The sequence below is a fragment of the Branchiostoma floridae genome, chromosome 15, assembly GCF_000003815.2.
Source record: "Branchiostoma floridae strain S238N-H82 chromosome 15, Bfl_VNyyK, whole genome shotgun sequence".
Taxonomy (NCBI): domain Eukaryota; kingdom Metazoa; phylum Chordata; class Leptocardii; order Amphioxiformes; family Branchiostomatidae; genus Branchiostoma; species Branchiostoma floridae.
In genome coordinates this window covers 14,184,923-14,205,194 of record NC_049993.1, presented here as the reverse complement: position 1 = coordinate 14,205,194, position 20,272 = coordinate 14,184,923, and the positions used below count along the sequence as shown (strand labels likewise).

General features: G+C 39.9%; 1 protein-coding gene across 1 annotated transcript in view; it reads left to right on the top strand.

The window, feature by feature from the left end:
- LOC118432068 overlaps positions 1–20,272 on the top strand; it is a 66,540-nt gene that overhangs the window by 31,834 nt on the left and 14,434 nt on the right. Inside the window, exon 6 of the mRNA XM_035843577.1 lies at positions 7,800–8,054. Coding sequence (XP_035699470.1) covers positions 7,800–8,054 — 255 coding nt within the window. The remainder of the gene's footprint in view (positions 1–7,799; positions 8,055–20,272) is intronic.

Below are 20,272 nucleotides of genomic sequence, written 5' to 3'. Positions count from 1 at the left end.
CCTAAAACAACATGGTTACAAGTTGTGGGGAAATTGCAATGTTTTATTAGTTCATATATATTCCCTCCCGATCATTGTCTTCAAAATTGACATCACCGTACAACCACTCCCACTTAAGGTTCCGTTCAACTTACGCTTTCCGCTACTGTCTTGTACTGTAAAGGAATTTCAAGCATCAGTTGGTTTCTTTGCTACAGCTTAGTACATTAGGAGGATTTCAAGGATGGTTCTATGTTCACGTAGCGAGAAATACATCCGCAAAGATTGTCTTAAGAAGGATTTTCAAATACTGTCTTAACTAATAAGAGATTTAATGATATTCATCATAAAGAATGGTTATAAATTCCTGTGTAATAAGCATTGTTTTGCCGCTTGGACGTATATCTCAAATATTTCTATCATCATTTCTATTTATATTCTCAATGCTGCTTCCCTGTAAACATTTAAATAATCTTGGACTTCAATTGAAATGTATCCAATTAGGCAATAGATTCTGACAAAGATTTACCTTTTTTCTAAAATTAGGATCTAGTGCATGGGTTTACTATCATGCGTTCAAACACCTCGTGGATAACCTTACAAAAACACAAAACTGATAGGAAAATCAATTCTTTTTGCAGACCATCAAAACTACATGTTTTATAAATAAACTGTAAATTGCTTTGATAATGAATAAATTGCTTTAATGAATGTATGACATTCTCTCTACATATAAGCCTCCTGTTGCATTTCTCGGTATAAATACATTTGATATAGCTACACTGCTGTCTCGCAGGATTTTAAAATTATTTTCCTGGGTCAGAGGTGGTACAATAGTTACCATACGTTAGTCTTTGATAGATCACATGTCCTGATATGACTTTCCCATTCTCTGTAATTTGACTCTGTTCATAATTATGGAATCTATGCCAAGATAACCCCAACGGTAATAAACATGTTCATGCTATATTAAAATGATAGACAACGCATTTAGAATAACTTAACATGTATTTACAATACAGCTAGCAACTATGGGCCTGAAAGGGTATTTCTTGATAAACGTTGATGATGATAAATTTGGAATTCTATGACAAGACCTAAACTAGTGCTTCGTGAGTTCTCAACCAAAAATTGTTTCTGAATCAAAAACGGCTGCGCTGATCAAATATCAATAACAGGGCAGCTTCTAATATTACATCAATTTTCACATGCCATAAACCACCGTTTGTAAAAGACATATCTGTACTGTCAAATGAAAAATATTTGCAGGTATGCTTACTGAAGTCTCTTCACCGCCTAGCTTTAAACCAGTGCGAAATTGTTTCTATACCCAACTACCATTTCCCCCCTAACACGATATAAAATCCCAACGAACTGTACTCCTTTTATGGTATAACAGGGTGCCGCTTGCATTATATTATGTTTCCCGCGCGTAGCCGATAGTGTTTTTGTCGTCTTCTTTTTTCTACTTCTTTCGTGAGGGCTCAATGGAAGCAGCTATGCAGTGGTTTCAGATGTTTATAAACTTGTTAATGTGGCTTTAACGTTCCTTAAAAATGCTCATATTACTTCTATAAAACAAAAATGCACAAGAAGGCACTACTTTTGTCAATAACAATTGCGCTTATTTCATTGTGCACCAAACAATCCTACCTAATATGTTTATTATCGCAGTAATTCCATGAAAAAATCAAATTGAATAGATTATGTTAATTTTGACGACGCAATAGGGAGGGTCAAATGGTATAGTATTATGTGCAAGTAGTTAAACAAAAGGCAAATTACAGGGTGGGAAACATTCAGCATTTTCTTGAACATGTTACCTTTCCAGTTTTCCTTTGTGACCTTTTAAGATTCTTCAGCTCTCTATTATACCAGTGATCAATAGAAATATTCCAGGGTGGATTTTCCTGGCGCCTTAGACAGAGACAAAGGTAAGGCAGCGACAGTAACAAATGTCATTGGATAAGTGCCAGAGATGGGCGCTGACTCAAGTGCAACGCGTGTCATCTGCATACATGTTAAACCAGTGCAGCATACCGTATCGGCAATTAGTACATGCATCCAGTTACGGTGCGGTTCAACGTTACGTAATGGAAGAAATCTATCACTAGATTGCTACAGCGTTGAATTTCAACGTGTTGTAGCTGTAAGGCTTTGTTTTGGAATATTGGTGGTATGGTAATGGTGATTATGATAAGGGTAATTAAACGGGGTATTCCTCTCCAGAAGCGGGTATCATAATTCCACAGAGAATATTTAGTTATGCTTGAATAAAGTCTGTTTTGTCAAATTTATCAAAAGTTCAAGCCGAAACTCAGGTGAACATGGTAAAGAACGAGTTCTTAAAATTCCCTTGATGACACTTCCAACTCATTTTGGAGTAGGCTTTGTAAAGCTTATCCGGACTTTCATTAGCGAGAATTTGTGACGAAAGTTGGCTAAGCAAGCAAAGTCATACACTAGAAGCGGGTCCGTATGGGGGTTCTTGGATTTAGAAAATGATTATTAATGAAAAGACAGATGAGGTAATTGTGCAAAAAGTTGGATGCATTTGTGTCCCAAAACTATCATCTATCAGAAAATAACACTCGCTTCTGGAGTGAAATGCCCCTTTAAGGCTTTAAGATTAAAAGAGTGATAGAAATATTTTCTATAGCATCCCGCTTTTTGATGCACTCTCTCACTTGTAGTTTTATTTGATACACTCTCTCACTTGTAGTTTATTTCTGCATGTTACGTTTTGTATCCTTCGGAGGCACCGTTGTTGGAATGCATCAAGCTTTCTTTTTCTTCTTCTAGGGATGCAACTTTGCAATACAGCGAACAATTTTTTTTAGATAGAATAGAATATAATAGAATTGAATTGAATACAATACAATACAATACAATACAATACAATACAATACAATACAATACAATACAATAGGTTCATTTGTAGCCAGCGGCTGAACTGCATAACCATTACAAACAAATCATGATAAAACGACCTTAATGCAACTTAAGATCTATCACCTATAATGATCAATTAGATATATTAATATCAAATTGATTAAATATCTAAAGAGAGAATCAAGTTTACTACTGGATGTCTAGCCATCATATTCTATTCGCCCCACACAACAGATAACCTAGTCTGCCAATACTGTCCCTTGAGATCGTACGAACGACATTTGGGTAGGCGGAGATGTTACCGGTGTCCTGACCCCTCAATTAGAATAGAGCACCGGAGCCACCATTTGGAAAACTATGTCGGAGTATTAAATTGAATGCATTGCTCTTTCCTATCATTCATAATTCTAAAGTTCAGCAGATCGCTTCCCTTTATTGATTAGACTGCAGCTATCCTTCCTGACTTTGAAGTCCAAATTATAGAACCAATTTGGGAGACGAATCATGATGTATATTAATACGGTACGGTTGTGGGTGATTGCTTCAATCTATTACCTAACTTTCAGTTGAGTTCGAGAGAGAGAGCGACATATAGAGAGGGAGAGAGAGAGAGAGTGAAAGAGAGAGAGAGGGAGAGAGAGCGAGAGATTTAAAGGAAAGAAACAATTACCTGTGCCTATCACTCCTGACTTTGAAGTCCAAATTATAGAACCAATTTGGGAGACGAATCATGATGTATATTAATACAGTACGGTTGTGGGTGATTGCTTCAATCTATTACCTAACTTTCAGTTGAGTTCGAGAGAGAGAGCGAGATATAGAGAGGGAGAGAGAGAGAGAGAGAGAGTGAAAGAGAGAGAGAGGGAGAGAGAGAGAGAGAGATTTAAAGGAAAGAAACAATTACCTGTGCCTATCACTCCTGACTTTGAAGTCCAAATTATAGAACCAATTTGGGAGACGAATCATGATGTATACTGATACGGTACGGTTGTTGGTGATTGCTTCAATCTATTACCTAACTTTCAGTTGATGAGGTCGAGAGAGGGCGAGATAGAAAGAGAGGAGGAGAGAGAGAGAGGGAGAGAGAGTGATATTTAAAAAAATAGGATGAAGAAGAGATAGTCTATTCGTTTGTTTCGATAGAGGCTAACTCAAAGCCAGACCCATTCTTATATGAAGTTTTGAGGAAGGTGGGCTGGCTGCGTAATGTCAGGAAATGTACTACGTTTCATCAGTTTTCAACTGGTGTGCTTTGTGAGTTTGTCTATTTTAAAATGCGCATATTATGAAGCTGGAACGGAAAATATTATTTCCTCCACAGTTCTTTTAGAATGGTGGAAACACTCCTTTACAACATACTGTCTTCTATTTGACTCGATCATTACCTCGTCATAGACCGATACAGACCCCGTTTACCATCATAGACAGAGCCCACCTCCCACTGCATTGTATTGTACCTTCTGTTTGATCAGACTGGTACAAAATAACATACATCGTAACATTACCAACCCTCCTTTTGCATTAGCACCTAGCACTTACCAAGAAACCCGTATAAGTGGCGTAAAGAGATACCTATCATCCCTTTACTCCCGACAGCCAGCATTTACCCATCCCCCACTTATCTCAGACCCTTATTACTCCCGGGTATTACTTTTCTTGGGAAAATATTACTCTATACATATTAGGGCATCAATTATTACGACTCATAGCCTAATTACGGCTCCTGAGTGACTAGCGGCATCGCCAGGAGACCTACCTGAGAGTATAGAAGCGTGGAAAATGTATCGCTTTCAAACATGAGTGGAGCTAGATTTATTCCACAAGGCCCTGGAACCACGGAGGTCTTGCCAAAGATTGCTAAGCTTAACTTCACCATGCGTTAACGTTGTGAAGATTTTCATATTACATCTTTGTTAGTCCCTTTTGGCAATAGACGGCGATGATTGAGCGATTGTACAGCGACCAATATGAGATTCGAGCAAAATTCATTAGAGAATCGATAAATTGCTCAGCTTTACTTCATCATGTGTTAAAGTTGTGTAGATTTTCTTATTACATCTTTTTAGTCCCTTTTCGCAATATGCGGCGATGGTTGAGCAACTGTACAGCGACCAATGCAAGATTCAAATTGCTAAGCTTAACTTCACAATGCCTTTAAGTTGTGTAGAATTTCATACTACATTTTTGCTAGTCCCTTTGGCACTGTGCAGCAATGGTTGAGCGAACACACAGCGACCAATACAAGACTCATGAATTGGAGTATCCTGCCAAAGATTGCTAAGCTTAACTTCACCTTGCGTTGACGTTGTGTAGATTTTCATATTACATCTTTGTTAGTCCCTTTTGGTACTATGTGTCGATGGCTGAGCGAACGCACAGCGACCAATACAAGACTCGTGAATTGAAGTATCCTGCCAAAAATTACTAAGCTTAACTCCACCATGCGTTAACGTTGTGTAGATTTCCATATTACATTTTTGTTAGTCCCTTTTGGCAATTGAGGGCGATGGTTGAGCGATGTACAGCGACTAATACAATATTTGTGCAACCGTTCAAATTGCTAAGCTTAACTTTACCTTGCGTTTAAGTTGTGTAGATTTTCATATTGCATCTTTATTAGTCCCTTTTATTATTGGTACTAGAGGGTGATGCTCGAGCAACTATACAGCGACCAATACAAGATTCGAACACAATTCCTTTTAGAATCGGAAAATTGCCAAGCTTAACTTCACTAAGCTTAACTGCGTTAACATTGTGTAGATTTTCATATTACATATTTGTTAGTCCCTTCTGGTACTATGCGTGATAGTTGAGCAACAGTATAGAGACCAGTACAATATTCGTGTAACCATGTCTTTCAGTATTGGGATATATCCTGCTAAAGATTACTAAGCTTAATCACGCATTAACGTTGTTTAGATTTTCATATTACATCTTTGTTAATCCCCTTTCACGCTACACAGCTATGGTTGAACAGCTGTACAGTGACCGGTACAAGATTCGTGCAACCATTACGTTAAGAATCTGAAAATTGTTAAGCTCAACTTTACCATGCGTTAATATATGGCAATGACTGTGCGACTGAAGAGCAGCCAAAACTAGATTTGTTAACCCTTTATTCAGAATTGGAATATAGCACAATATGCAAAAGTACGATTTAAAATACAAAGCACACAAAATGTTGTTTAAAAAACTCCGCGTTCGTGAACTAAGAAATCGCACAGAAGTCGCACAGCAGTCACACCGTAGTCGCAGCCTCTAGTGTACAGTTACAAAATGAGCTTGAGGACAAACACTAGGTAGTATTTTTTTCCTTAACGATTAGGTCCCAGTGTAAATTTATGTTCCCAATAATCCAGTCTAGGTCCTGGAAAAATAGCGTTAGATATAAGCACGGTTTCGAATGACACACCCAATTTTTCAGCGGCTAGTGTGAAAATAAGTATGCTAAAGAGGTTCTGCTGTGCTTCGTGTAGCATTGTCTTCAAATCCTCTATTGTTAATCTAACCACGAGTGAGTTAAATGTAGCTCTTTAGACCTTTGCTTGCATCGCGTACGGAATGCTAGACGGCTCGCACGTCGACGTTTAGGTGACAAATTGATTGGTATTTGCAAAATTTACAACGTGATCTCTTGACGACTCCGATTGCCTCATATTCATTCTGGGAGTCGCGCCGAACGTATGATTCCAAGCCTCTCTCCGGCTTACGGCGCTTTTTTGTGATTAGGCACGCGCCACGGGTCATAGGAGAGGGCCCCCCGAAAATACACCAGGAGCAGAATTGAGGATGATTGAATGTGTTGCCTGAAGTTCCGCGGATTGCGTTTCCAAGTTCGGATTTAACGGGAGGACAGGCATTGAAACTCTTCGTCTTTACCAGCTAATTGCGAATACATTGCCCTTCTCTACACTAAGGCTATCTCGAATTGCCTCCGCTCGCAGGGATATGTGAGGAAATTCAACTTGTAGGTGATGCGGTTACCCATGCGCCTTAGCGATTATACTTTTTTTTCCGAACAGCTCTATAGATCACTCCGCCAACCTTGTTACAAAATCAGCTATCTCTAACCAGCATGCTGTTTATGGATTGATTTCTTTGCTTCTAGCGTACCTTATACCTTGAGGGGATAAAAGGATCTTCAGATAGTAAAGAAAAGAGGACAGATACAAGCGAGAAGGTTGCTATTAAACATGGAGAGGGTGGTCAAAACCGCTTATTATGGATTTCCAGGGGGATTTTGCTGTCTGAAGATAGCATAGAACAGACGCAAATTGGGCAATATTTCAGCTAGATTCTGTTTGACAAGGCGTCTAATTACTGGCACGTGGGAAATATTTCATGTCTTCTCTCCCTACCGTCAAGGTCCTCCTTGCGCTCCGGTAATATTGATATTGATGCGAAGCACTGGAAGAACCTTTGCCGAGTCAACGTCTTACATGATTAAGACATTCATTTTCTCACAGGAACTTGACACATGTATTTATGACTATGCAAGAACGCTGTCAAAATTTAGTAGCCGTATTCTCGACATGATGTATGTGTTTTAGATCACACAATTTTACCATGTACTTGAGACTAAATAGCCTTATTTCGTGATGAAAGTAAGGAATACTTTATCCACATCGTCATCAAGACCTACCGACGTTCATTAGATCGGGACGGGGGACGATACCAACTTCCCGTCATCTTTGACAGGTTTCTTGCTTCATACTTCACATCCAGACCGGACGTGTGACGTCAGCAAAGGGTCAAAGGTGCTTGGAAGTCGGTATCGGGACCCGTTTCGATTGAGGGAAGACTGGTGGGCTCTGATGTATACTGGTAAGAATAAGAGGACTGGTCATAACTCCAAAAAACAATTTTTACCCAATATACAATCAAATCCCACTTTATCTGCGCCTAATATGTTATACTCTTCTTTATAGGTATAAAAACGCCGCTGATCAAGTCTAGGTGGGAGACGGCGCTACTTGGCACCCTAGCCGGGGCAGCTGTGGTCTTCTTATGCATCCTCATCGCGTTGGCATGCCGGGGGAACGGTCGGGGCATGCGCGACAACCCGAAGCTGGTCGCCATCAGCCCGCCCATCTACAGCTACCATCCCAGCTACAAGCAATCCATGGAGCTACGGAGTCTGCGCCACACCGACTCCACGTCATCAACTGTCGTCACTAGGTCAGGTAGGTCAATTTCAATCACTCATGTTTTGCTGATACGTTGAATATACAAAAAGAATAAAATGGTTTGTGGTTTAAATTGCTCATGCGTAGAAGAATACATTGTGAGTAAATGTGAAGGTCCTAAATTGCAAACCGTTCTTTCTTCTAGGCGCAATTCTATAAGACATGTCTTACGACGTCATAGCCAACATGTTTAATGCATGTCTAGACGTGTTTTGATTCTGCATCGGGGGCACTCAACTTTGGCATATCATCAACCGGCCTTTGAGGGTCAGAGGTCAGATTTCAAAGCTTGGTGAAAGGCTTTAAGAGTGGGTGCTTGTTTTAGCTCTGGCTTTAGTGTCTGATTTTGAAGTAAGGCTCGAATACTTATCACGAAAGGAGCTTTAGGAAAGCTGGTAGTCGTGTCCATTTGCCTCAATGACATGCCCGAATGTTTTCAACAAAGATTATTCATGATAAGGTTGGAAAAACGACTCACATGGGCTACTGGCATCATCGTGCAAAGAGCTTTATACCCCAAAGTGCTGGTATAAAGCTAAACTCATGGCCTCAAAGTGATAAAACATCAACTTTGCTTTTTGTTTTCGTGCATTATTTGTGTCCTAAAACGGTTTGAAGTTACCGAATGTGCTATTTACTGCACGGGTGTTACACTTCGCTGTCGTTTGGGGGGTTGTAAAATATTGGCATCTGCCACGCCTTTGCCGTTGGCCTTGAAGATGATGGCGGCAATTGTAATAAGTTTCAGCGCCGTAATGTTCTTCCTGACTTAAGGAGGTCAGATGCCACAATGCGGGGATTTCAATGGGGGCCATAAACCTAAGGCAAAATAGCTTGGTGGGTTGGATCAATTAAATATGTGGTATACTTCACAGGATATGGGCGTGCATACAAGCGTAGTTCGGCAGATTATTAGAGTGCATTTTTCGAAAAAAAAAGACGTATACAAAAATATTCATAATCAGAACAATATGAGATCATTTGCCTATACCGACCTGCGCGTTCTTTTTGTTTCTATATGATTATTATCATTATCATAATCATTTCGATAAAATCATCTGAATGAAGCCGTTTTAACAATTATTGAGATCCAAAGTTACAGCAAATTCTACACAAATATAACATGCTTCCAGGTACTAGGTAACAACTGACACTCATTGAAATATTCTAAAGTACCGTTAAAACCCGTAGTAATGATTTCTTTAACATTGTTGTGCATTGCTGTTAATAATATATCGCTGTGAAAGGGTCACTGAAGGGTTGATAAAGGTGTGAGATAGTTGCATCCATGTCGCTGAAATGCTAATTCCCCTTAGAGAGCCTCATCACGCAGTTCCCATTCAACATGGACTACATTCGGGCGGCTGATCACAAAAGCCGGTCTCCCGATATCACGCACAGGTGATTCCATGTGACAAAGGGATTGGGAATTCCCACCGACCTCCGAGACATAAATATGCTATCATATGTGACATTATTACGTTCTATTCGATATGAATATTAATCCCCAGCTGATGAAACCGCACAATGGCATAATTACTGACACAGGAGAGGCACATAGGAGACTTATTGGCGGCTACTGCGATGGTGTAATCACCAAATCAATCAAGATAATTGCGTGGAGGTAAGAAATGTATCGCATGTCATCAAAAATGGATGCTGGAAACCAAGATATGAAGGCCGATGTCAACTTGTCACCATGATGAAAGCGATAACGTATTTAGTGTGAAAACGATATGCAAACGTGTGCAGGTGATTGTTATCAGACAGTGGGTATACTACTAGCTAACAAAAAATTGAGCTTAGCACTTAAAATCTGGTATATTTCTAAGGATAATTGGTGCAAAACCTCGATTAGCTGAATGCTCAGGTACAAGTGCTAACAGAATGGCAAGTTAGTTTTTTTGTATCTAAAAGGTTCTCTCTTGTTTTCAACAAACTCCCAAGGACGCCTCTTTGTAGACTTTTCAATGGTTTTTGACCTTGCAAATCAAAGGAATTACAATTTACTGGAAACCCTTTCTACGCAAATTATATATACAGATGTATTTGTATATATAATTCTACTATTCAGTTAGTTGAAAACCTTGTGTAGTTTAGAATTCATTTTCTATTCGAAAATGCAATGTAATATTACCCCGTGGGTTATGAGTAATTGGCTGTTTGAAACTTGATGAAAGAGGGATAAAAGTACTAAATGCAAGGACATAGACCGACAAGGAACTGCTAGCTAAATTGCTACCACCGCTATGGCTCCATTATCAAAGAAGCACATTTCGGTCAAAGCATGACGGTGGAAATTTAACAGAGGACGTGCGTTTCCAATGGCGGTCACGATCGAAAGTCCCGAGGGACCGGCGGCTTTACTTTGGTTTCAAGTACTTCAATCAAGCCAATTTGCACCTGGGAATTGCCAAAACGTACAGCCTTTTTTCTACTTTTAATGAAACGTGCTCCCCTGTGTCGCAGAGATCGCCTCGCGAGGGTTTGGGCGGCAAAAGTTCTCGCTAACAGTAAGTGGGATTCTGATTGAACAGTTCCGAGCAGGGACGCAAAGAAAGGAGCAAAGAATTCTGTTGATTTTTAAGCCGACTTATGTTGTTCCTCTTGAGAGAACATCCATTGCATGGTGTAATTGCATCCGTTTCTCTGCACGAAATCAGATATCTAAGCATTGTTTAAGTTATTCGTAAATGAGGCTTAAATATTTTAACATGTTCAAGTACTCTTTAACTTACATTTAAGCACTCGTAAATGCCACAAATAGAAAAATATATACAAAAACAATAGCACAACCTTGTGAGTTTTGGAGAATGAAAGATTTTAACTCCCCTTAAAGCACTTGTGAATGCCAGCGCCCAAACCATACATGCAAAAGAACGATACCAAAGCCAGATATGCGTTTCCAGATAAAAACCATATCTCTCTCGGCGCTTATTACACTTTAACTGTTGATTATGCAACAAAAATATAGATAAAACTTCGGATGATTCACCGCTTGTAACTTTCCCCTGTTGAACACGCGAGTGTTTTTCTCCAGAATATTGATGGTCTGTTCCGAACTTGGAAAGCTCTTTCTTTGTTAGCTTGACAACCATAGGTAGTAGCGGCAGATCCCCAAAGTGTACCGCAGCATTTAACAAAGAGCTTCGGCGGTTGAAATAGCAGCACTGCCCTTTCAACGGAAAATTGAGTAATGATTCATCTTTAGGGCCATCGAACGATGAAAGAGAGCCGGGTACGAGATAATACATCATACAACATACCCTGCCTTCCCTCACACGGCTCTACATTCCGTTTCATTTTTGACCATGATTACGTTCGATATGCTTTGCGCCAAGCCCAAATGACAGAGTCGGAATCCTATCCATAACGCCTTGGGTAATTGAAAATCTTGATTACGCCCGGAGGTACTGGTAAATGACTCATTCGTTGCAGGGGCTTCAAACTTGTCAGTCCGCCTCGTGTTACTAGCTCTCGAAAGTGCTGAGACAACATATTCCGTAAAGTCACTGTAAGAAGTGGCTGGTAAATGAAGCTGACTACGTTCTAAATCAGATTAGTTTACGAAAGTAGTAATTTGTAGGTTTATCCATTTGTAAAACTTATTGTGAGAAACATATATCTATATATGCATAATAAGATTGATAGATTGATTCATGTTACTAACTCTTGAAAGTGCTGAGACAACAACCTCCGTAAAGTCACTGTAAAAAGCGGTCGGTAAACGAAACTGCCTACGTTCTAAATCAAACTGGATTACGAAATACGTAATCAATAGGTTTTCCCGTTTGAAAAACGACATTATGAGCGTGGGAAATATATATCTAGCTATATGTATAGATAGATTTATAGATGGAAATATCAATAAATGGATAGATCAATAGATAGATTTATATTGATATATAACAATAACTCAAGCAACTTGATAGACTTTGTAAACAGTCAAACGTCAGTGACTGAAGAATCTGTTGTGCAAGAGGTAATTTACCAAAAATTAAATCAACTGAAGACATGCTAAGGAAAAGGTTAAGACAAAGACAAGCGAGCTTGATGCTAATGAAGCAATTAGCCCCTGTTGTTTGAGTGCAAAGGCTTAGTATGTTGTCTCGTAGGGGTGGTAGGGGAGAAAGTTCGACACGTAGGCCTCGTTTTCTGTTGATGATAGTCTTCTTCTTCTTTTGGTTTCGTGTACTTCAATTAGTTGAAGACTCTGACACGGTGTGGGTAGGGATACTCTAAAGGTGCACTCTTAATGCACTTGTGTCACGCTTGCGTCTCCGCGGGGTTCGAAAGATACTCAACAAATTTCAGAGATAGAGAACAAACTTTCTTACTTTTTGTGTATTTTGTCGTCTTTTAATTCATACTTTACGTATTGTGCAGTATCCAAATTACTAAAAAAGAATCGGAGAAAATAACGAAACAGTGACGCAGCGAACGAACCCCGCAGTGACGCAAGCTTGACGCAAGTGCGGTGAGAGTGCACTTTTAGTGGGGAGGGTGTGGAGGTGGTCGCTTAGTTTTCTGGTTTGTAAATGTGTATGGGAGAAAGAGAGCCCAACTCCTCAAGGGCAGGGGCGCTACTCCCTACAGATGGGTCGCTGAGTCTACTCATAACAGCGGTTGAAAGTTACAAGTTATTCTAGTAGGATAGTACATTCTATCGTACATTGCCTCGTCACGTTCGAATCAGCAGCAGTCGTGATGTTTAATGCTCATGAAGTAGGGGATTTACCTGACCTATCAGTGTCCGGACCTCACTAGGGAAGCAACTAAGTTGCCATTTGAAAGCCCTAGATGTCATTACTTCTAACCCTTGACCTTTTGGTATAGGTGGAGCGGAATAGGTCAACGTGCTCATTAATTGAACACATATTTCCGGTAGGGGTGTTTTGCATTTAATTAGTTTTACAAAAATTGTTACCGCTCTTGCTAAATGAAAAGAGATGCTACAGCGTGACAATTTCTGCAAAATCGTGACATTTTTTGTGTTTCGCAAATGGTTAATTTTTGTTTCGACGTCATAATTTATGAACTAACCCGACTTAGCCCATACTGATTCGATTCCATAATTTCTCCATAGTCTACGAAAATAAATTGTCTTGCTATTTCTTGAATTGAAAACTCCCAGTTATAATATACAAATTGTATACTTTTCCTTAACTACACACATTAGCGTACTTTTCTGTCAAAAGATGATCTCCACTTTCTCGAGGTCATTTGTACTGCTCCCTATTACGTCTTAAGTCCAAGGCAATGTCGTATCTGAGATTATCTGACAAAGAAGGCGTTTTCTGCGCAAGCCCAATCCACTGCGAGCGAGTCGTTCAATGATGAATTTCGGCACGTCCATAACGACGGGTAATTTGGTGTAATGTGCTTGATTCGTTCTACAGTTGCAATGACAGAATAGTGCAAGGAAACGGGCAATTCTTTCTAGAATTATGGGTATAAGCCGAACTGTGAAGCAATTTGTTTTCTGAAATGTCAAGACGGTTTCCACTGCTTTCTAATTAGGGCTCCAATAAAGGTGAAGGAATTTTGTAGTCACGGTGCAATTTCAATTCAATTGTTCATTTTTGTATGTACAAAAATCAGAAGCAATATAGTACGATGTATATACAACTGGATTGAACGGACTTTTTCAAAATAGAAATAGTTAAAGATCAATATTTCTAAAATCAATATTATACATAGATATGTGCAGATGTAAAGAAAGAATGCTATGCCACAAACTAAGCCATAATGGTGTAATTTTCGTGTAATATTCCTCCCAGTCTACTAAGTACTAACGAAAACTGTAATCTTTGTCTTATACAATTTCTATTTGTGCTTTAATCCAGTTCCAGAATATGGCCCGAACCGTGATGTCTAAAACGATGTAAGCCATAAAATATATTCTTTAGAAATGAGTCTCACCTCATAAGTGAGCATTCAAACCAGAGAAGTCATAATTTATTGTAACGACTAGTGTTTTCCAGTTACTTGAATATTGGCCGTCAGAAAAGACATACTGGATTTTATCATTATGTCTGCTTAACAGTACTAAAATATTGAAATTTGTTGAGCGATTTGTTAAGAATGTAGAGAAGACATGCTGCAACATTTGAATATTTCATATGATATTCAGAGCTCTACATTTAACTGTGAGTCAGTGGGTTGGAAACGATCGAATTCCTGATACTTGGTAAACCGCAGCAATGTCGAATCTCTTAATGCAGCCTTCAGTGGTTCAACATTTTCCTTTTGACCTCTCCTGACCCAGCTACATACAGCTACCCAGGTTCGGCCAAGTTGACCCCTTCGGATGTCCATTATCAAAGTACCAGCTTGAGCCAAATCGAATCCCTGCCACCACTAAGATGATATATTGCCTAAGGACATAAGAAGGACGGCCTTGACGTTGATAATCTTCTAATCCATCAAAAATCCAAGTGCCTATTGATAATCCGTGGATCTATCACACATCAAAGAACATCATGTCATATGCCTCGGAGTCCTCTACTTTGCGGCCACCCGGGTTTGAAAGTGCTCAAACCCGTCCATTTAGATACATCTCCCCGTGCAGCCAAAGGCGAGGACATGGTGATATTTCATCCGACTTGTATGCAGCTAAATCTGAGAGAGACGATTATGGACCTTTCTGTTCTCATTCGGGTATCAGAGGCAAAGGCTCGCGTTAATCTCATCATGCATCATCGGTTTTCATGTGTTCGTTATCTAGTATCATCTCTCCCTGCATAACACTGCCGATGTAAAAACTACCGTATTACTCTTTATCATGTTCATATATACCCTCTGGACTGAAGATGAGATATAGAGAAGGACACCGCCTATGTGATTACGTTGATATTGAAGATGTTTACCACCCAAAGCTATGAATGTGTATAGCAACGTGATCTCAAATGCGTAAAAGCCATGCTTTTTTTTTCTTTGGTCTAAATTTAGCCAGTTAGATCAGTATATCTCTACATGCTACATACATCAATAGCTATATAATACTACGTGTTGACCTGTATTTCTTAGTTCAAACAGCTTCCGTAGTTTAAAAGGCTTCCGTTGAAAAGATTGTGACCCCGATTGCGTCAATGGCCTTTCTTGGGATTTCAATTTTTTTTCATATTCATAAATTCAATAATATTTTTCAGACTGAGACATGTCATGTGCAAAAATCTATTTGGTAAAGGCTTTAGAATTTTATGTAAAAGGATGATTACAATCTTTTTGATACCTTAAATACCAAAGAGACTATGTATACAGAATGAGTCTTTGGGAAGATTGGTAGGTAGGTATACAGCCTCATACAATTCTTTTTCAAAATGGCGGATGCACAATATAGCCGTTACCCGTCAATCTTTTTTATACGATACCAAAGAGGCTCATGCAGAATGTGACTTGGGGATGATTGTCAGCTTCACTGCCCTCCCTTCTTCAAAAACAAAATGGCGGACTGCAATCATTACCCGTGATCCTTCGCGCACTGAACTTGGCGAGGGTTTTATCGACGTCCCCCGCTACCGGCGCGTTCTGCCCCTCATAGCCATCAATGCGTCTTTATTGGCTTCTTTTCTAATATCTGGGAAATCTCCGGCGACATGGGCTGTCCGTCTACGCGGCCCCTAGGCAATCAATAACCAAATCTGAGCCACCAATATGGTTTCCGTTGGCGCCCACTGTCCGAGACTTTCCAGACAAGCCGTTTATACCCCCTTTCTTAGTTTCTACTAGACGGCGATCGCGCTAAAATCTGACTGCAACCTAAATGGGATATGTGTATCCTTCGCTTTCACACTTGGTCACCAGACGAAACGTAAAAGTGTGACTGAGAAGACAGCCAAACACAGAGAGTGTAAAAAGATTCGTTTCTTTTCTATACAATTCATTGAGGGATATGTCACATTTTAGGTAGAAGAGAGAGCGCGCCGAGAGCGCCGTCCTAGCAGAAAGGGTGCATTACTGTGTGATTGGATGAATCGCTAAAATAAGCTGCAGACGTGAGAATCTTCCACAAGTGACATTGGTGACCGAGAAGTAATGAGAAAGCCAGACCAGGCCATCCATGTGTGTCCCCCGGTCCGTCCAGTATGAATTCGTACCAGGAAATTCCAATTTAGGGACGCTTTGGGGGCATGCAATTTTCAATACATCACTATAAAGGCCATGACATGCGGTATACATTCACAATTATAGTATCAACAAAGCAATCAAAATACGCAGTAACGTATGATACAAATTGAGCTCATTTTTAATACTTGAATAAATAGTTTCTATACTCCGGATCCGTTACTGGACCTAATGGCAATATTATCCGAATTTCGAGTTCAAATGTTAACGGTTACATTTCCTGGCTTGATTAGCCAGTTACAATTATCCGTTGGAACCTAATCATTTTAAATCAATGGCATTGATCGTCCTTGACCAGTGGGATATTAGATAAGACCAATGTCAAGGTCAACAACTAATCCACAAGATTCTTCAAGGGCAACGAACTAAAGATCGTCTGTTTTCCTTCCAATCCTACCTAAAACCTTGGGAATATCCTACGGTTTTCCATATGAGGAAGTTTAATGAGCAACATTGATCACAATGTCTTGTTTTCCTCGCCGGGGACAAGGGATATGGATTCCTTCGCTTGAAAATCTTTAGCAATGCCTGGGTATTTTGTTGTGTCTGAAATATGCTGACGATGTGTAGAGCTTCTTCTGGGGTCGTTTGGCGTAATGGCAGGGTGTATGACCATTGACTCAGAGGTCCTGGATTCGAATCCGTTGATATGACACCGATCTTGTACCCTTGCGAAAGGATTTTTGCACACTCATGTAGAAATACGCGTATAAAGCTTCAGTTAGAGCTGTCCTTCGGATAGAACGTTATATGGAGGTCCCGTGTTTGAGGAGAGCCACACCTTCAAACCATGCGATACAGTACTATGGCAGCACATGGTGCAATTACTGTCGTATTGAAGTCATCCGAGTTAGCGCCGAAAGGCAGCCACTCCAGACCCTTGGAATTTAGCCCCGCCTATTGCAACTTCGTAGCAACTCATCCCCTTACTGCGTAGTCAGCCCACCCACAAAATGAAAATGTGTATTCTCGAATCTCTTTGTCAACGCAAAATAGAGGCCTAAAGCAAATAATGCATATTTTGCGACAACATACAGTACAAGCTTCTGAAGACAAACTCGAACATCATTCATCCTTATCCTATCTCTTTGATAAGACGGCGATATAATCTGCACGGAGGCTGTTAATCTGAGTGGTATTTTTCTCCCTGGATGATGAATAGCATGCGGTGTAACTGCTGACGGCAATGTTTGGAAACAAACACAATGTACAAAGGCACCAGATATACCCAGAAATAGACCCAGGCATGCACATTATGACAGACACAATGTACAAAGGTATCATATACCCACAGATAGACGACAAGCATGCCCATTATAGTCCCTGGGGCTCAATTTTTCATGTATGTCTTCTCTTGAAGGTAAATGTTGGGGCAATCCTCTCCTTGTATACGCAGAAATACACTCTTGCACCTGGTATTACATTGCATTCAAAAAGTCGCAACTAAAATGATTGCTTACGAATGATTTAAGCATGCAAATAAGTGGGGAGTATTCAAAAACATTAAAGGTAGTAAATCTACTTAGTTCATCATAAAATCTCTTGATAATTTGATAACTTTAGAACTCCGTGCAATTTGCTCTTTACCTTTAATCTTCGTAGCAGCAACTACTTGTCAACAAAACTCTGACAACTTTAACTCCACGAACTTTTGTGTCTTGAAGAGTAACTTTCTGTCCTACAGTAACATTTCTAAGATCACATTATGTACATATTGTGGTATTTTAATCCATGCTACTTTTTCTGACAGTCTTGTGTCGTGAAAGAAACAGCTGTGACTTGAGACGCGAGAAAATGTACTGTACGCAATATCTGAGTCTACAGAGAGAGAGAGAGATCGTCTAGCCCCGATGCAAGTGCTCTGCAGACCAGGACTGTCTGCCTTATATAGGAATCTAGAAGAGTAACTTCCTGACCCACAAACATTTCTAAGATTACTCCATGTAAATTTGTGGTCTATTAATCCGTTCTACTTGTTCTGACAGTCTTGTGTCATGGACATAAAAGAAACAGGAGAAAATGGACTGTACGCAATATCTGAGACGAGAGAGAGAGAGAGATCGTCTATCCCCGATGCAAGTGCTCTGCAGACCAGGACTGTCTGCCTTATATCGAAATCTGTCTCGGTCTTGGGGGTTATTCCTTTCCTGGAGCTTATGTTCCCGTCACTGTATGTTACCTGTAGGCGTCTGGGCCATTCTCGGTGGGCAGCAGATATCGACTGGGGCGCCCGATGGCCCTGAGGTAGTCTACGGAGTAGTATCCAAGGGGTTGGAAATTGATTCTCGCCTGTCACAATGTGTTAGACTCCTACTGCGTTACTGCGTAATTCACTTCTCCGGGTTTTCTCACGGGTGTGTCCGCTTAAAATGGGCCACAGAACCATATATTGACCTCCCATAGTCTGCCAGGTTGCCCTTCAGGAGATAGAACACTTTCAGGGTATTTTACGACCCTCGCTGAGCAATCCTCGTCGTATATTACGACATCTGTTCTAGCCGTAAATCAAACACATGAAACATTTAGCGAAGCACAATACAAAAAGAAGTACATTTCGTCTAACTGCCAGACTTGAACCAGAAGAACCCGATGTATATTGATGTCTCCTAATTCTAAAATGTGATTGACATGAAATACTTGGTCATTTGCGAAGTACAATACACCAAGAAAAGCATTTGTTCCGACAGCTAGACTTGAACCAAAAAGAATCCAATGTATATTGATGTCCTTCATTTCTGAAATGTGATTGACATGAAATACTTGGTCATTTGCGAAGTACAATACAACAAGAAAAGCATTTGTTCCGACAGCTAGACTTGAACCAAAAAGAATCCAATGTATATTGATGTCTTTCATTGCTGAAATGTGATTGGAGTCTGATGTATAGAGGGAGCAATGGCGCGGTGAGTAACACACTTTGGCATTGCAATATGGAGAGTCGGCTAGTTTTCCGCGCCTGCCTCGCCCGTTAACTTCGTTTGGACATACATCACAAATTTCTGGCGGCGCCCAAACTGACAAACAAGTCTCAGTGCGCGCTCACGCATCAAATTCGAGAAGAGTTGCTACAATGATACAGATATATGTTGTGATAGGTGTTCTTATGTTTGAAGGTTAAGCCAAAACAGACGCTACAATCTTCACAGTGCAGTCTGTTTTAGTAACTCTTTCCTACATGCAACCTGGCTTTAGAAAACCATAACCTTAACTTCGATGAAATTCATGTAGACTTGTCTAGAATAATTCCTGCCTGGAAGCTATAAACATTGATATGAACAAACGACTGATGCACGAAGAATAACATTTCTTGAGGGACCACATCTGGTTTGTGAAGAAATATTGCTATTTTCGCCGAGGGGGAAAGACTATAAAAATTCAGGCTGTTACTTTACAATCTATTGTTGCGCTGAAGGCACATTTTCACAACCGAGGCATGCATAGATTTTATTGCACAGACAACATTCTCCAAGTATTCAAAGTCACACTAGTGCATGCTCATTAATTTGACATTCACATTATTGTAACTTATAATATACATGACACATTTCGGGTGTAGGTAGAGGGAGTGCATATGTATAAAACCATACTTCAAACAAGTAACTACTTAGAATTTAAAAAAAACAGCAACATCATATATATGTCATACTGTGTCAAGTACCGCAACCAGTTAAGGGTGTTTTAGGTAGTCTTGATTGTTGAAAGGCAGCAAGATACAGACAGTAGGATACGGTATCGATCCACTAGCTAATTTTATTAATCCATTGATTGATTTATATTTAAAAGATTAATATGCCAATCATCGATGTGATGGATTATGCATTTTTTTAGGTGTGATTGAATATTCGTGTCTTGATCATCATCAGACTTTGAATTTTATCTGCTCCTATATTCTATAATCTTTTGCATAAGATCTAAGTGAAATCTGGCATCAGCTAGATACCGAATTAATGAACATGTAATCATTTCATCATAATGCATTGATGACAAGGTTCGAATTTCCTCACGTGCACGACAAATAAAGTCGGTTAATCCACAAGGGCCACTCGTGACCTACATAAGACCTACATGGCCAACTTGATACACAAGCA